This window comes from Vulpes vulpes, chromosome 2 (assembly GCF_048418805.1).
Source record: "Vulpes vulpes isolate BD-2025 chromosome 2, VulVul3, whole genome shotgun sequence".
Classification (NCBI taxonomy): Eukaryota; Metazoa; Chordata; class Mammalia; order Carnivora; family Canidae; genus Vulpes; species Vulpes vulpes.
In genome coordinates, this window is record NC_132781.1 from 151,349,559 (window position 1) to 151,365,187 (window position 15,629).

At 51.7% G+C, this 15,629-nt stretch overlaps 1 protein-coding gene across 3 annotated transcripts in view; it reads right to left on the bottom strand.

Annotated features, from left to right (window-relative positions):
• Window positions 1–970: 970 nt before the first annotated feature.
• Window positions 971–15,629, bottom strand: part of OPRD1 (opioid receptor delta 1) — a 38,551-nt gene continuing 23,892 nt past the window's right edge. For all 3 annotated transcript variants that reach the window (XM_072750517.1, XM_072750515.1, XM_072750516.1), the window contains exons 2-3: window positions 10,055–10,404; window positions 971–7,655 (exon numbers count right to left, since the gene is read on the bottom strand). In XM_072750517.1, the coding sequence (XP_072606618.1) occupies window positions 7,114–7,655; window positions 10,055–10,394 (882 nt within the window). In that variant the 5' untranslated portion in view covers window positions 10,395–10,404 and the 3' untranslated portion in view covers window positions 971–7,113. The remainder of the gene's footprint in view (window positions 7,656–10,054; window positions 10,405–15,629) is intronic.

Here is a 15,629-nt window from a genome sequence, read left to right on the forward strand (position 1 = left end):
TTCTTTTTATTTCCATTTTTAGTCACACGGGGGGGGGGGGGGGGGAGAGAGAGAGAGAGAGGCAGAGACAGAGACAGAAGCAGGCTCCATGTCCATGCACCGGGAGCCCAATGTGGGATTCGATCCCGGGTCTCCAGGATTGCGCCCTGGGCCAACGGCAGGCGCTAAACCGCTGAGCCACCCAGGGATCCCCCTGATGCCCTCTTAAAGACCTGGTCACACCTGGGGGGGAGGTAGCTCCTGAGTCAGGAATTTCCCTTCCAGAGAATTACTTATTACCCATGAGAAGCAGCCACCACTGAGAGGCGGGGGAGGTCTCTTGGGGCATCAAACCCCACACCCAGGGCTTCCCTGAGTGCACCCAGAGGAACTTCAGGGCTTCTATGGCCAAAAGAAGGGCCACTGTAGGGCAGGAGCATGGGATGGAAGTGGGGTTGGGTGGAGGGGAAAAAGCAGGGGGGGTTAGTGGGAGGCCCAGGAGGTATGTGGGGTGGGCAAGGCTCTGGAGGACGAGGGACTGAGATTGGAGGTAGGCTGCAGAGAAGGGGGAGCCAATTCAGAAGGGTTGGGGGAGAGAGGGGGCTTCTGGAAGCCAGCTTTGCTTTGGGGCATGCTTTAAGAAGTGGCTGCAGCTGCCTTGTGTATGTCTCCCATCAAATGGGTTTGTTTTTCCTTTTTAAGATTTTTTTCGTAAGTAACCTCTACACCCTGCGATCCAGAGTCGCACGCTCTACTGACTGAGCCAGGCAGGCGCCCCAGGTAGGGTTCTTAAGGACGGTGTTGCTTCTCCCTCTGAGCCGGTCCCAAGGGTAGGGCTAGACTATCCACCCAGCGTGAGCAGTCAGCTCTGTGGCACCCCCCAGACTAGGGCCCTCCCTCCTGAGGAGACCATGGAAGGTAAGCAAAAGAAACCAAAAAAAAAAAATTAAAAAAAAAAAAAAAAAAAAAAAGCAAAAGAAACAGCCAGCAATGTGGACACCAGGAATAGTGCTTTTCTTTATTGGGAAAATGGAAGGTTGGTCCTTGGTACCAAGTTAGGACGTAGGGTAGGCAAAAAGCCAGGTGTTTGAGTCAAGCTTCATTTTGACATGCTTGTCCCCCTCACCCCCCAAAGTAGGGCAGCTTCAAATACAAATACCAGACCCCCCAGGTACCCTTTCCTCTGCCTCAAGGCAAATGCCCAGTGGATCTTACCAGTTGATGTCTGTTTTTGGGATCAAAGAACATGAGGGAAAGTTCTCTGTTCTCTCCCAGGATGGCAAAGCCCTCAGAACCCATCAACTCTTACCTCTGTCCCTGCATTGTGCAGAGGCCCAGAGAGGGACAGAGACCTGCCCAAAGTCACACAGCAAGGAAGTAGAGACAGAGTCAAACCCATATTCCATCTCCTAGCTTTGGACTTAGTCCAACGGGAGACTCTGGGAGATGAGCGCCATCAGGTGGGTGTCACCTGCATCGACACCTGCCAACGGACTCCACCCCCTTGACTCAAATGTTCTGGCCAGAAGGCCCAGGCCAGTGCTACCCAAGGATCGTTCTTTCCCTCTCTTGGATACCAGGGATGGCAGGCTTGGTGAGGACAAAAGGGGACGGCTATGCATAAAGTACTTGGAGAGAAGACGTCCTCTTGAAAACTCCTCCAGTGTTTCCAGTGCACGCTGTCCCATCTTCTGAAATTCAAAATAGTTACAAGGCAAAGTCCTTTGCCCCTGACCCACCTACAGTGTTAAGAGATGTGGGTCAGGGCAGGTACAACCTAAAACGTTAGGTCACGTTAAAAGCTCCACTTTTTGCACACTTCCTCTGCACAAGGCCCTCCACTCATCCATCCACTCGGTGGGTTCACTACCGCGTGCCGGCTGCAGTGCCATTTGCTGGGAACACTTGTGTGACCAAAACAGACAAGCCTTTTTGTAAATCTTCACAACTCCTTGTATGTGTGGTCACCAGCGACCAAGAAAGGGGGGCTCCGAGGGTGAAGTGACTTACCCAGGGTCACACAGCAAAGTCATAGCGGGGAGCTGAAAAATTCTCGGAACAAGCAAGCCTGCCAAGGCAGGGAGGGAGGGGACGGGGAGAGGGCCCGGCCAAGGTCACGGCAGCTTCTTGGGAGGCTGGCCCCACGCTTCTGCAGCCAAGGTGAGGAGGCACGGACCCGAGACCCAGGAAGGTTCCGTCCGGGTCTATGGGGGGCACAGGGGTCTCCCCGGTGCCCTCCGTGTAATCGGTTTCCTCAGGGGAGGAAGGCATTAGAAGTGGACCTGACAGAGCTAAGGTGGGGTCCCCACCAGCACAGCCACGGACGAGCCAGGTGGCCAGGGGCAGGCCCGTCCCTCTCGGGGCCTCAGCTTCCTCATCTGGGAGGTCGGGGCAGGAATCCTAATAACCCCTGCCTCGCAGTCAGGCTGTGAAGATGAAGTGAACTACCCGTGGAAAGCAGCTGAGGACCGAGGCGGGGACGAGCATCACCTGCTGGCATTACTACATGGCCTCTCCCGGGGGGGGGGGGGGTGCCAGAGAGCACCCCGCTCCCAGCCAGGCTGGTGATGGGGCTGGAACCTGGGCCACACCCGGCCCGGGGCTCTAGTCTGTCGGGATCGGCAAAGGCTCTCTCCGAAGCCCCTGGCCCGGGTCTGAAGTCCCAAGCCACAGGCCACCTGCCGCCAGAACCGCAGGGTGGGCCGTGCCGTCTGCGGCCTCCTGCAGGCTCCAGCCTCAGTAGGCTCAGAGTTGGGGGCCACTCCCCAGGGTACCCAGGGATGAAATAAAGGAATGCATAATAACGAGTAAATAAATAAGGGAGAGCTGTGTGTAGTGTTTTGTATGGGTGCAATGGGACCAGGACCAGGACCTGGAAGTGGGGGGGGGGGTGCAGGGGTTACTTCCTAGGGGCTCTGGAGCCTCTGAGCTGGTTCCCAGCCTGGATCTGCCTTAGGTCCAGGCGGAGAAGGCAGCCAGAGGCCGGGGGTTAAGGATCTGCTGCTGAAAACGGAGGGGCTGGTCTTTGGGCAGAGGCCTAGTGGGGGGAGCCTAGCCTGGACTGTGGCTCCTCTAAGTCCTCCCCAGATGCTGGTGGCTTCCTCCACCTTGAGGAGCGTTTCAAATTCCAAGCTAGGCAAGCCTCCTTAGCTGCCTCTGGCTCCTCACTATTGTCGCAGAATGATTCTGTGTCAGGGACCTACTGTGTGCCAGGCACTTAGGTAGGCGCCTCACTTGCCGGATCTCTAGCCTTCCAATGGGACTCTAGGAGGTGAAGTGACCTGCCTACGACTACACTGCTAGCAACCGGCCAAGAACCCAGCAAAATTGGGACTCTTTTTAGAGATGAAACATCAGAGACTGACCCATTCCCTTGTCTTAGGTCTAAGAGACAACAGATGCTCAGAGAGGGCAACTCCTCCCTTGCCATGGTCACACAGCCAGTTAGCTTCAGAGCGGAGACTGGAATTCAGATTTAGGGTTTCCCAAGCCATGTAGGAAACTGAACTTGAAGGCTCTGGTTTATTCCTCTCCTGCCCTCCCCACCCCCAACCTCTCTTATATGACACTTGACATTATCCATCACTTCCTCCCCCTGGGAACGCCTTCCTCCTCCAGTTTCTATGGCAGCATATTATCCCCATCCTCCTCCTGCTTCTCCGGCAGCTTCTCACTCTCCGCTGTGGTTCCTGAGCCTAGAAGGCCGTGGGATCCCCAGGCCAGGTCCCCGGTGTCTTCTCTGTGCTTTGCTGCCCCTGAAAGCTCATCTAGTCTTCCCTCTAGGCCTCCAGCTCTGACCTTGAGCTGCAGGACCGCTTCTAAGTAACAACAGCCACTTGCCCTGTGCTAGGAGCTTACCTGTATTTGGGACCCTGTGTTTGCACATTAGATTATTAAATCCTCACAATGTCCCCATGAAGAAAGTCCGTTCTACAGATGAGGAAACTGAGGCAGAGAGGGAAAGCCAAAATCTGACTCTAGCTTTAACCACTACTTCTATTACCACAAGAAAAGATAGGAAATCGTAGGACGTTTTGAAACCAGAGGCAAAAACTTGCCTCCACCTCCTGAAGAGAGGGGAGTGGAAACCTGGTGGGGGGGATCAGACCTACTTCATGGTTTTGAGAGCCCTGTGATGATCTAGAATTACACTGTCAATTTGGAGCTTTAAAGTGCATCATGCACAGTACATTCTGAAATGTGAAGATTTGGAGAGCTTCAGGAGGAACAAAAGTTCAGGGAAAATTGCCCTTTTCCTTCAGATTTTTCCATTTGGTTTTAAGTCTTCAAAAATCCTCATTCCGGGGTTTCAGCAACTAAGGTTCTTCTATATTGATGATGCCTGGAATTCACCAGAAACTCGGACGCTGGAGTTCTACTGACCTGAGGCTCTGTGACTAGGGGTGAGTGGCTTGACCTCTGAACCTGTTGTCTAAAATGAGGGTAATAGTACTTCCACTTGGCTGTCATGAGGCTTGGATGGGAAAATGTGCATAAAGCACTTGGCACAGAGCCTGGCACTCGAAAGTGCTCAGTTAAGCTCCATACTTGAGATGCACATGGCTTTTCTCGGGTTTGCCAAGCACCTCAACATTTCCATGCTTTTGCACATGCTGTCCCCTCTTCTTGGTGTCCAACTCCTACACATCCTTTAAAGCCCTCTATTTCCCATGTCTTCTAGAATTGCTACAAATGGGTTTTAGTAAAAAGCTAGAAAAGATACTTTCCCGTGCCATCCTCCCTAGGGCTTCCTGTCACTGCATGCCTCGCACTGAGATGCAATGATCTGTTGATGCCTTGTGTCCCAGGCTGGGCTTGAATTTCCTGAGGGCAGGGCTATCTCTGACTTATTTCTGAGTTCCAATGTCTGGGGTACACAGCCTGGTACCAAGCGGATTTCAGTACAAGCTGGCTTTACCTTAAATGCGCATGGTCTGGACCCAGCCTCTGCTGACTCCAGGACAGATTTATGTATGAAAAGTAGTAAAAAGCAGCCAGGTCTGTTACACCCTTTGGAAATGGCAGTGAGCAGATCCAGGGCAAGCTTAAGAGAGGTTTGAAGAGGACACAGCCCTTGCAGGGAGAATCAACAGCCCTGGATCTAAGGTCACCTTCTTCAGAAGTCTTCCCCCATCCCTAAATTGTCCCCTCTCTCTGACATCTCTCCAAGGCATTAGCAGGAAGGGTCCCACACAAAGAGTGTCCAGGAGGGACCCCCGCCTTGCTGATACCCCACCCCCTCAAGCATTCAAACACAGAAGTCTCTATGGGCACTGAGCACTGCCTTACATCTTCCAAAGTGCTACTGAAGCCATTTCCTGGAGGAAGAAAATTCTCAGATCTGGAGCTTCTTGGGGTCTGCACCCTGAGATGGGGCTGTGCTTTGTCTACTAAAGGGCATCCCTACCCTTAATGTGCCCAAAGCCCATCCTGGTGCCTAAACCCCCAACCTCCTGAATGGTAGTTCTTCCCCTGCTGGAGTGACAGTCTCCCAGACAAGGGAGAGGCTTTTGTTCCAAGGAAATGACTGTCAAAAGGGAGAAGAGGTATCTTCTTTCCTTTTTTTTTTTTTTTTTTTTGGTTTGAGACAAAGACGTCAGTTTCTTTCCATCTGTCCCAAAAAGGAAAGAAAAAATTAATTTGTTTCTACAAGGATGTCAGCTCACTGCTTCAATAGGGAGGCAGGGGTGCGGGACTGAGGCAGTGTCTGTGGGGGGAGGGGGCGGGGAGAGGAGGTGAAGCACGGGGGAGGCATAGGGAACAAGGACAGTCCCTGATAGGAAAGCAAAGACCTAGGAATGCCTGAATAAAATGCCAAACACATGAAGAGAAAAACTTCTATGCCTCGCTCTGGGTGGACCTGCCCTCAGCAGCCCGAAGGGGGCAGCTGGGGCTGGGTGGGGGCGGGGGCAATGGAGGGGCACACAGATGCTCACACTGTAGCCATGAAAGCCATCTTCCTCCCACTTATTTCAGAGACAGGCCCCTGTGTGGGCAGTTCCAGTTCCCTGGAAACACTGGACACACTGGTGCAGCCAGGTACTGGGAGACAGAAGAAGATTTCCCAGGGGTTCTTATCAGAGGCACAGATGGGCAGGAGGAAAAGTCTACACTGGTGCTTCAGAGGCCCCCACCAAGTCCCGGTGGCCACTTACCATGCATGGAGCTCTGACTAGCACAGTCCTCTCTCCTCCAATACCTGGGCAGAGAAGTCAGACCCCTGGGAACCCCAAAAGTGTCTGTCTTCCAGCTTGAGGACCTGATGTCATAGCAGAAGTCCCCCAGGCTTGCCTCTGCCTCTGCCCTCCCACCACCCTGGACACAGAGTCCGACTTGCAGCTCTGGTTTTGGAGCTCCAGGACCTCGCTTCTCCTTCTGAGCCCCACAGAAGGGCGGGGGACCTACCCCTAGCCTGAAGCCCATGGCCCTGTTTCACTGGTATGTCCCAATCCCCACTGACTGGCACAAAGTGCCAGGGACACTACGTCGATGCTTGAGGCCATTCCATCCAAGAAAATGACTGTCGAGGATAGAAAAGGTATAGTTTCTCTCTCCCTATTTTCTGTTTATTTATAACGACAGTCCAGTTGGACCTGGACCTCCGCAAGCCCCACCTCTTGCTAGAACTCGGGGCTGGGACTCTACCCCAAGGCTGAGGCCACAGGCCCTACCCTATCTTGTGGCCCAATGTGAGCTGCAGGCCCGACTCACTGACCTGTCCTACCCTCTGGCCCCCAGAAGGGGTCCCTCCCCACCACACAGACACCCAGGCTCGCAGCCCTGTTCTCAGTCCCCCCCCCACCCCGGGGAGTCTGCCCCCCGGGTCCTGGGTCCGGATCTTCAGGTCCCAGGCCAACAAGGCCGCCTCTGGCTAGAACCCGAGGTTGTCCCGAGGTTGTCCCGAGGTTGAGGCCGGCCACCGCGGAGGTCCCATTCAGCGGCCGGGCCCCAGACCACAGCCCCCCTCCCCCAGTCGCGCTTCCCCCGCCCCCAGCATCCAACCCAAAGCCGTGGACCGCGCCCTCCGCCCGGAGCCCCGCCCCCGCCCCGCCCCCGCCCCCGCCCGCAGGCTCCAGCCCGACCCCCTTCCTCCGGGGCCCGGGGGGCGGCCGGGGCAGCCCGCAGGGGCGCGGCTTAGGCGGCGGCGCCCCCGCCGGGCCCGTCGGACGCGGTGCAGGCGGTGACCCGCTCGCGGGCCGTGGTCTCGCGGGCGCGGCTGAAGCCGCCGGGCTCGGGGCGGCCGCAGGGCGAGCGGCAGAGCTGGCGGAAGCAGCGCTTGAAGTTCTCGTCGAGGAAGGCGTAGAGCACGGGGTTGAGGCTGCTGTTGGCGTAGCCGAGCGCGATGCACAGGTGCAGCGCGGCCACCACGAGCGGGTCGCGGCGGTCGATGTCCACCAGCGTCCAGACGATGACGAAGATGTGGATGGGCGCCCAGCACACCACGAAGGCGCCCACCACCACCAGCACCATGCGCGTGATGCGCCGCAGGCTGCGGTCCTTCTCCTTGGAGCCCGACAGCAGGCGTACGCTGCGCAGGCGCAGCAGCATCAGGCCGTAGCACACGGTGATGATGAGGATGGGCACGACGAAGGCGAAGAGGAACACGCAGATCTTGGTCACCGTGTCCCAGTACCAGCTGGGGCTGGGGAACTGGAGCATGCACACCACTGCCCCGTCTGCGGGGGAAACAGGGAAAGACAGCAGGTGAGGGGCGACTGGGCCTCGGGGGCCCACCTGCGCGCCACCCTTCTTGGCCCGGTGGGGGCCCACACCTCCCCGTGGCCTCTGTTGGCAGGGATTCTTCCGCCTGGAATGTCCCCCAACACTTCCAAAGCTCACCCTTAAAGACCCCAGTGGGATTGGCCCTAATCTGGGAGGTCTCCTTTTCTGTATTTTCTCCTGGTCCCTTTAGAAGCCTCTACATGAATGGCCGGCAGTAATGATGTAATTTAGCCCAAACCCACCGAATGCCAGTCACTGTGAGAACTCAAAACACTCTACCCATTTCCAGACTAGCTCCAATGAGGACAACCCTGCTCAGACTGATCTAGAGAGCACTGATGAGTTAAGAACTCGGCCCCGACTAATGTGTGGTGTGACCCTGGGCAAATTATTCAGCCTCCAGGAGAGCTTCCATAAGGTGGGACTAATATGAGGAATCAGTGGGCTAAGCCTCCATAAAGTGAGACTAACGTGAGCATTCTGTGAGCTAAGGCATGTGGAACATTTAGCACAGAGGGGTTCAAGCTCTTCATGCACTCACAGGGCAGAGGGGCAGGTATATTAGGAGTCCAGAAGTCAGGGATAGGGGCAGGGAGACAGATCTCAGCTTAATAACAAGAACTTTCGGACTGCCAGATTTGTCCAGAGGTGTCCCCAGAGTGGAATGAGCTCCCTATTCCCGGAGTGTGGGCGTGGGCTGGAGGAGCACCTTAGGGATGTTTGGGATACAGGCCTGACATTGGCCCACTGTCGGTCCGCCCAAGAGCTCTTGGAACTCTGGGTTTTGAGGAGCCAGGCAGTGGACTTGGAGCCTGAGACGGGTAGGAAGGGTGCTGGGGATCTACAGAGTGGGTCCACCCCACAGCAGGAAGGCAGAACCTCCAGGATGACTGAGGCCAGGGATTCCACTGTGCAGATGGCAGAACAAGGCTCAGAGAGGAACAGCACTCATCCAAGGTCACGCAGCAAGTGACATACAGAAGCAACAAGCGCTGAGTGGGGGAGTGTGTGTAGGGGATAGAGTGTGGAGTGAGGAGGCCCATCTGGTCTGGCACCCAGCTGGGCTGCAGTTAATGGCCCATAAACTGAAGGCTGACAGTGAGGAATGGGGCCCAGCTGCTGAGTCAAGACCAACTGCACAGAAGCTGTATGAGGGCACCAGGGCCTTGTCGTTGGGGGAAAGGGGAAGTCAAAAGGCCTCCCACCAAGCCTATTCCCTTTCCACCCACAGCACCAACCCTCTGCAAACCTCCCTACCAGGGGGCAATAGGAGTAACAGATATAAGGGCAGAAGCCTCAGGTTCTAGGTCAAATTCCACCAAATGCCTGCCGTGTGACCATAAGTAAACCACTGACATCTCTGATTCTAGATGTTCTTTCGGTCAAATAGAGGTCGGAGTCCCTGCCTTGTCCTAAGTATTTTACACATCTAGCCTCCTTTAAACTTCTCAACACTCCACAATACAGTGTGGCTCAGATAGGTTAGTGACCGGTGTGGTTGGTCCCCTGCTAAACTACTTGTCCCATTTCCTTATGTCAAGGTGGGGGCCATGTAACCAGCTATCCCTAGGAAGAGATAGGCCAGAACATTTAAAAGCTGGTCATGCTCTCTCATCATTCCTTCTCCATATTTATCCGCTTGCCAGCAGTGGAGGATTCCAAAACCATCATCTGGAGCCTGGGTCCCTGAAGAACTGTGGAATAGAGCTCGCCCTCCCCTGACTCACGTTAGACTGTGACATGAGTGATAAATAAACCTCTATACTATTCAGCATTGAACTTTGGAGATTGCTTGTTACAGCTGCTACCTGGATACAGGTAGCTACTATATTAATTAGCATTCTTATTCTGAGGAAATGCACCTGTAATTTTCTGAAGACTATTCTCTAGGCCTTGCCTTGGTCATCTGGGCCAGTGGTTTTCCCACTGAGGTGGAAGGGGATTTGGGATGAGACTGCAGATTTTATGGCCTCCACTGCTCACTGGTCAGTGACACCCTCACCCCATTGGCCATCCATCTATCTCCCTTTAGTCAGTCATCCACACACTCCTGGCCAGCTGCTCCACACCCTGCTCCCTCCACAATCCCATTCATAAGTTTCCTTTGACCAGCAACCCATCTGACCACTGACCAGTCATTCATCCTCACAACAGTCAACCATTCACATTCCATTGGTTGACTCCCTACACTCTCACTGGTCAGCCATCCACACTTTAATTGATCAGTAATCCACACCTCTACCGGTATAGAGCCACCTCCACCCACTCTAATAAATGGCCCGCAAACCCACAAGGGCCTACATGCTGCCTCCTGTGGTCAGTGGCCTGTACCACAGCTCAGCCACTCGCTCACCCCGGGGGCGGGTCACAGCCATGACCATGATGGGTACACCCACACCCGAGGCCAGGACCCAGATGCAGATGTTAATCAGCTTGGCCTTAGCCGGTGTGCGGAAGTCCAGGGCCTTGACAGGGTGGCAGACAGCAATATAGCGGTCGACGCTCATCATGGTGAGGGTGAAGATGCTGGTGAACATATTGTAGTAGTCAATGGAGAGCACAGCCTTGCAGAGCAGTTCCCCAAAGGGCCACGTCTCCATCAGGTACTTGGCACTCTGGAAGGGTAGTGTGCTGGTGGCCAGTGCGTCTGCCAAGGCCAGGTTGAAGATGTAGATATTGGTGGCTGTCTTCATCTTAGTGTACCTTAAAAAGAAGTGTGTAGGTTATTGTTCCCATTCCACAGATTTCAGTTTCACATGAGACTCAGAGAGGGGAAATGATTTGCCTGAGGTCACGCAAAAAGTCTGGGGGCAGAGGTGGGACTGGAATCCTGACCCACCTAACTCAGCATCACATCTTTTCACTTTACTGGATGCAAAAGGATTTCTCTGGCTGTGGCTGACTTTGGCAGAAGGTATTTTAGGAAAAACCCCTCGTCTTCTGAGGGGTACTAAGCAACACAGTTAAAAATAAAGCTGGGCTCCAGGGACACCTGGGTGGCTCAGCAGTTGAGCATCTGCCTTCGGCTCAGGGCATGATACCAGGTTCTGGGGATCAAGTCCCACATCCGGCTCCCTAGAAGGAGCCTGTTTCTGCCTCTGCCTATGTCTCTGCCTCTCTCTAAATAAATAAAATCTTTAAAAAATAATAAAATAAAATAAAACTGAGCTCAGACAAAAACAGGTCTAGGTTCTAACCCTGCTTCTATTTATTAACTGAGGGACTCTGGGCTAGTAAGTTGAAGTCTCTAAGCCTCAGTGTCTGTTAGCTGTAAAAAAAAAAAAAAAAAAAAAGCGGGGTGGAGGTGGGGAGATGATGCTTTTACCAACCTCATAGGGTTGTTGTGAAATGTAATGGGATGATACTGCACTTAGTCCTGAGCCCAAAGCATGGCAAATGCTCAGTATATGAGGGTTATTATTCTTCATCTAGGAAGGCTGGAGACTAGACCAGAGTGACCTGACCCTCTGGCTTCTGCCACTGACCTTTTGGAAATATGATTGGCCAGCTCTGAGGAAGGGACCCTGCCTAGCAGACTGGCTGGGGTCTTAGACCTCCTGGGGTGCCCTCTGTGATGGACCAGGGTTCTCAGTCCTTCCTGTAGTCCCATCTAGACCTCTTTATCCCATGCAACTGCACTCTCCCATACATCCAACCCAGGGATGAGCCAACTAAGCCCCCCTGCACCTGAAACATTCCTCCATGCTCTACACCACTGTGCAACAGCCTGTGTCACAGCTGGCCCCTTCTTTGGCCAACATTTCTGCCCTGGCCCCCTCTGTACCAGGACCTGTGCTAGGCCAAGGACACCCTACCAGGCTACATACACTGAGATACACTGTCCTAGTGTAGTGTGATCATCGCAGAAACACACAGGTACACCGAAGCAGGGATAAGGACTCCTTTCATGCCCCTACAATGATCTGAGAAATCCAGAGAAGGGTGGCATGAGCAACTCCCCAAATTTCAGAACAGGAAGAGCCCTGAGAGACAGAGGGAAAGTGATTAGATAGAAGTGTGGTCCAGGGACTCCCTTCAGAATTCCTGGAAGAGCAGATTCATTGACCCCATGCCAGACCTATTAAATCTTAATCTTTGGCAACCAGGCCTGGAAATTTTCACTTTTTTTTTTTTTAAGTAAGCTCTAGGCCCAACATGGAGCTTGAACTCACCACCCCAATATCAAGAGTCATATGTTCTACCAAGTGAGCCAGCCAGGTGCCCCAGAAATCTTCATCTTTAACAAGCACTACCCCCAAGTGATTCTAATGGGCTCTAAAGTTTGAGAAACATGATGTGACCTAAAGCCCAGATGAGAAGACAGGGAAACTCAAGCCCAGGGAGGTGGCATGACTCACCCAAGGTCACACAGTGACAGCAGCAGAGCCAAGGCAAGAACTTAGACCTCCTGACTCCCAGACCAGTGCTCTCTCTCCACTCTGCCCCAAGGGTTGAACCACACTGCATGCCTCTACCCCTCTAGAAACCCCCCACTACCACACCCAACCCTGGCGGTGGTGCCATGAGAGCTGATGAATGCGCTCTGAGTGCCCTCAATGTGTTTTGAATGACCGAGTGAACTCATACCAGCTAAGGCTCTCTCTTCATGAAAGGACTGTTTTGATTTGAGTCACTCATTGTCCTCCAGGGCCAGCATCAGTCCCATTCCTTCCCCAAATAGCTGTCATTTGCCCTGGGGCTGGAGAAGCAAAAGTTTTGCTCGGAGACAGCAGAATTTCAAGTCTCGGGAAGTCTGTCTTCAGCGGGGTGCGGGATCACAGCTGTGTAGGAGGCGGTCTCAACCCCACAGCTGACTCGTCTAATTTCGCTTCTTTTACGCAGAACAATTAGAGGCTGTTCTTTTCTTGCTATTTTGATTTGTGAGGATCCTTCAATTCCCAGAGGGGGCTGGGATGCTGGGAAGTGGGTGATGAAGCTGCTGTAGCTCGTCCAGGCGGGCTGAGAGGCACCACACTGACTGCTGGGCAGAGCCCGAGAGGCTCCCGTCCTAACCAGCCCGCCCACCTCCTCCCCAGCTCTTCAGGCTGCCAAGCCTGGCCCTACTGGCCTCCTCAGACAAATCATGCTGCTCTCCTGTTCTCAACCCACTAGTGGCTCCCTGAGGTTCTCTCCAGATTCCATGAACTGGTCCTCAAACTTTCCCCTTGACGGATGTGCCCTGCCACCCTCCCCCCATGGTTTCTTTGCTGTTCCTTGGACGTATTGAGCCCATTCCCACCTCAGGTCCTCCGGACTGCTATTCCTTCTGCCTGGAACCCCACATTTTGCATGGTTTGTTCCTTCCCTTAATTCAGGACTCTATTCAAATGTTACCTCTGTAGAGAGGCCACACCTGGCCACCCTATCTAAACTACCTCTCTCCCCACAATCTATCTCCTTACGTTGCTTCAATTTTCTTTATAGCATGAACCAGCACATAACTTATACTTTTTTTCTCTCCATTTGCCTCTTTCACCCATGTATGCTCCCTGAAGGTAGAAGACTTTGTCCATCTTATTCCTTGCTCTATGGCTGGGCGTACCAATTGGACCCAGCAAATAGCAGGCCCTTGAGAGACACTTGTAGGCAGGTCCTAGTCCAGGCCTCATGGAGACCACAGAGCCCCTGCTCTCCCCCACAGTTCACCATCCAGGTAAGTAAGGGTGCTCACTACAAAAGTAGATTTGCTCAGGATACTCTACTGCTGACAACTCTTCCATGGCTCCCCATTGTCATCTGGATGAAAATTAAACTCCTCAGACTGACATTCCATCGGGGTAGCCTCCTTTCCCACAGTGCCTTCCATGTCCAGCCACATCTGTAGTTCCTCAGATGTCCAATCTAGCATGCCTGCCCTGCTAAGGACAGCCATTGTAATGGTTGGGGGGAATCCTTTACACACCACACACACAAACACACACACACACACACACACACGGCTTTTTATAAAATTTTATTCCTGCCGATGTAATACAATTACACTGTGTAAAAAAGCCATATAGTACTATAATGAAAACAGGTTCCTCACTCTTCTTTCCTGCTCCCCAGAGGCAACCACTTTTAATATTTTTAGTTATTCTTCTAGCGATTATCTCCATAATTCTAAATAACATGCTTAAATGGCTATTTCCTCATTTATCAGTTTTACACAGTACATGCTGAAGTTTGTATCAGTTAAGCCACGCTACACAGAAGTAAATAATCCCAAAATCTCAGTGGCTTCACAAAATAAAGGTTTATTTCTCATCCTTGCAGCCTATAGAGTATCTGTAGGACAATTATATTCCATGAGGCAATTCCAGCCTGTTTCAATCTTGTGGCTCTGCCATTTTAACCCACAGCTTCCTTGATCACTGCTGAGGGAGAAGAGACAGCTACAGGGTCATCTAAGCTTCATTCTAGTGGCAACATAGCATTTCCACCTGGAGCTGAGTGACCAGACTGGTCATGTGGCCCCACCCAACTACAAGGGTGTAGACTATACAAGAAGTATAGTCTTCCATGTGCCCAGAAGCAAGGAGCACCTGATTTTAGTGAACACTAGCAATGTCCTCCATAACCCCTAATACACTAGACAAATATTAACTCTTACACTACCTAGCTCCACTTCCTTTCTCCACCCTTTCAATATAGTTTTATCACAACTTCTAAATCTTTTAATTAATATTTGGGGTTTACATTCTTTGTTTAGGGTTTACATTCTTTTTTTTTAAAGATTTTATTTATTTATTCATGAGAGACACAGAGAAAGAGGCAGAGACACAGGCAGAGGGAGAAGCAGGCTCCATGCAGAGAGCCCAATGTGAGACTCAATCCTGGGACTCCGGGATCATGCCCTGAGCCGAAAGCAGACACTCAACCGCTGAGCCACCTGGGCGTCCCTAGGGTTTACATTCTTATCACTTTATACATATTGTCCATTGCTGAACCAAATGGCATCCTATAGTTACATGTATTTTCTGTACACATTTTTGTTTTTCCTGGAGTTAATAATTGCCTCTTTTTTTCCTCATTTGCTTAGTTCTATGTACATATTGCTAAATCTCCTTGAGCATTCCAGCAGATATGTAAAATGTTTTTTCCATACAGTCACGTAGGCTATCAGATCCTTTTGTTTTCCTAGTGATCCACCTCCTGGAGCCTTCCTTTTCCCTTTAATTTGGGACTGGCTGCTTTCTAGACCAGCTACATACCTGTCCTCCTATGTTGATGAACCTGCTTTCTGGTTTGCAAGTCTTTTCTATCTTGGTCTATGCCCTCATTTTGGTGAAACACATCCTCTAGTCACTTCCTAAGAAAGGGTACATAGGAAGTAAAAATTTTATATCCTTGCATATCTGAGAATGTCTTTATTCTATCCTCCCTTCTAATTTCTTTAACTGTATATGGAATAGTTGGTTGGAAATAATTTTCCACCAGAATTTTGAAGGCATGGGTCTCTCATCTTCTAGCTTCCAGTAGAAGCTGGAACCATTCTGATACCTGATGATGTATATATAATCTGTTCTCCCCAGAACCAAAACTTTTAGGATCTTCTCTTTATCCCTCGTATTCTGACATTTTGTGATGATATACCTTAAGGTGGTTCTTTTTCATTTGTATTGGGCTCTCTCATTCTGAAGATTCATGTTCTTCAGTGTGAAATATCCTCACTTCATTTATTTGGTAGTTAACTCCCCTCTGCTTCCTCTGGAATCCCTAGAAAATTGTCAGTCAGATATTGGGCCTCTTGATTGATCCTTTAATTTTCTTATCTTTTCTATTTTCCATCTCTTTTTGGTACGTCCTCTGGGAAATTTCCATTTCATTACCTCTCAACCTTTCTATTGACTTTTTTATTTTATTTTGGCTCTCATGTTTTATTTTCCCAGTGTCATTTCTTTTTCTTTTATTATTTCTTTTTTATATAGAATTTATAGCATCTTATT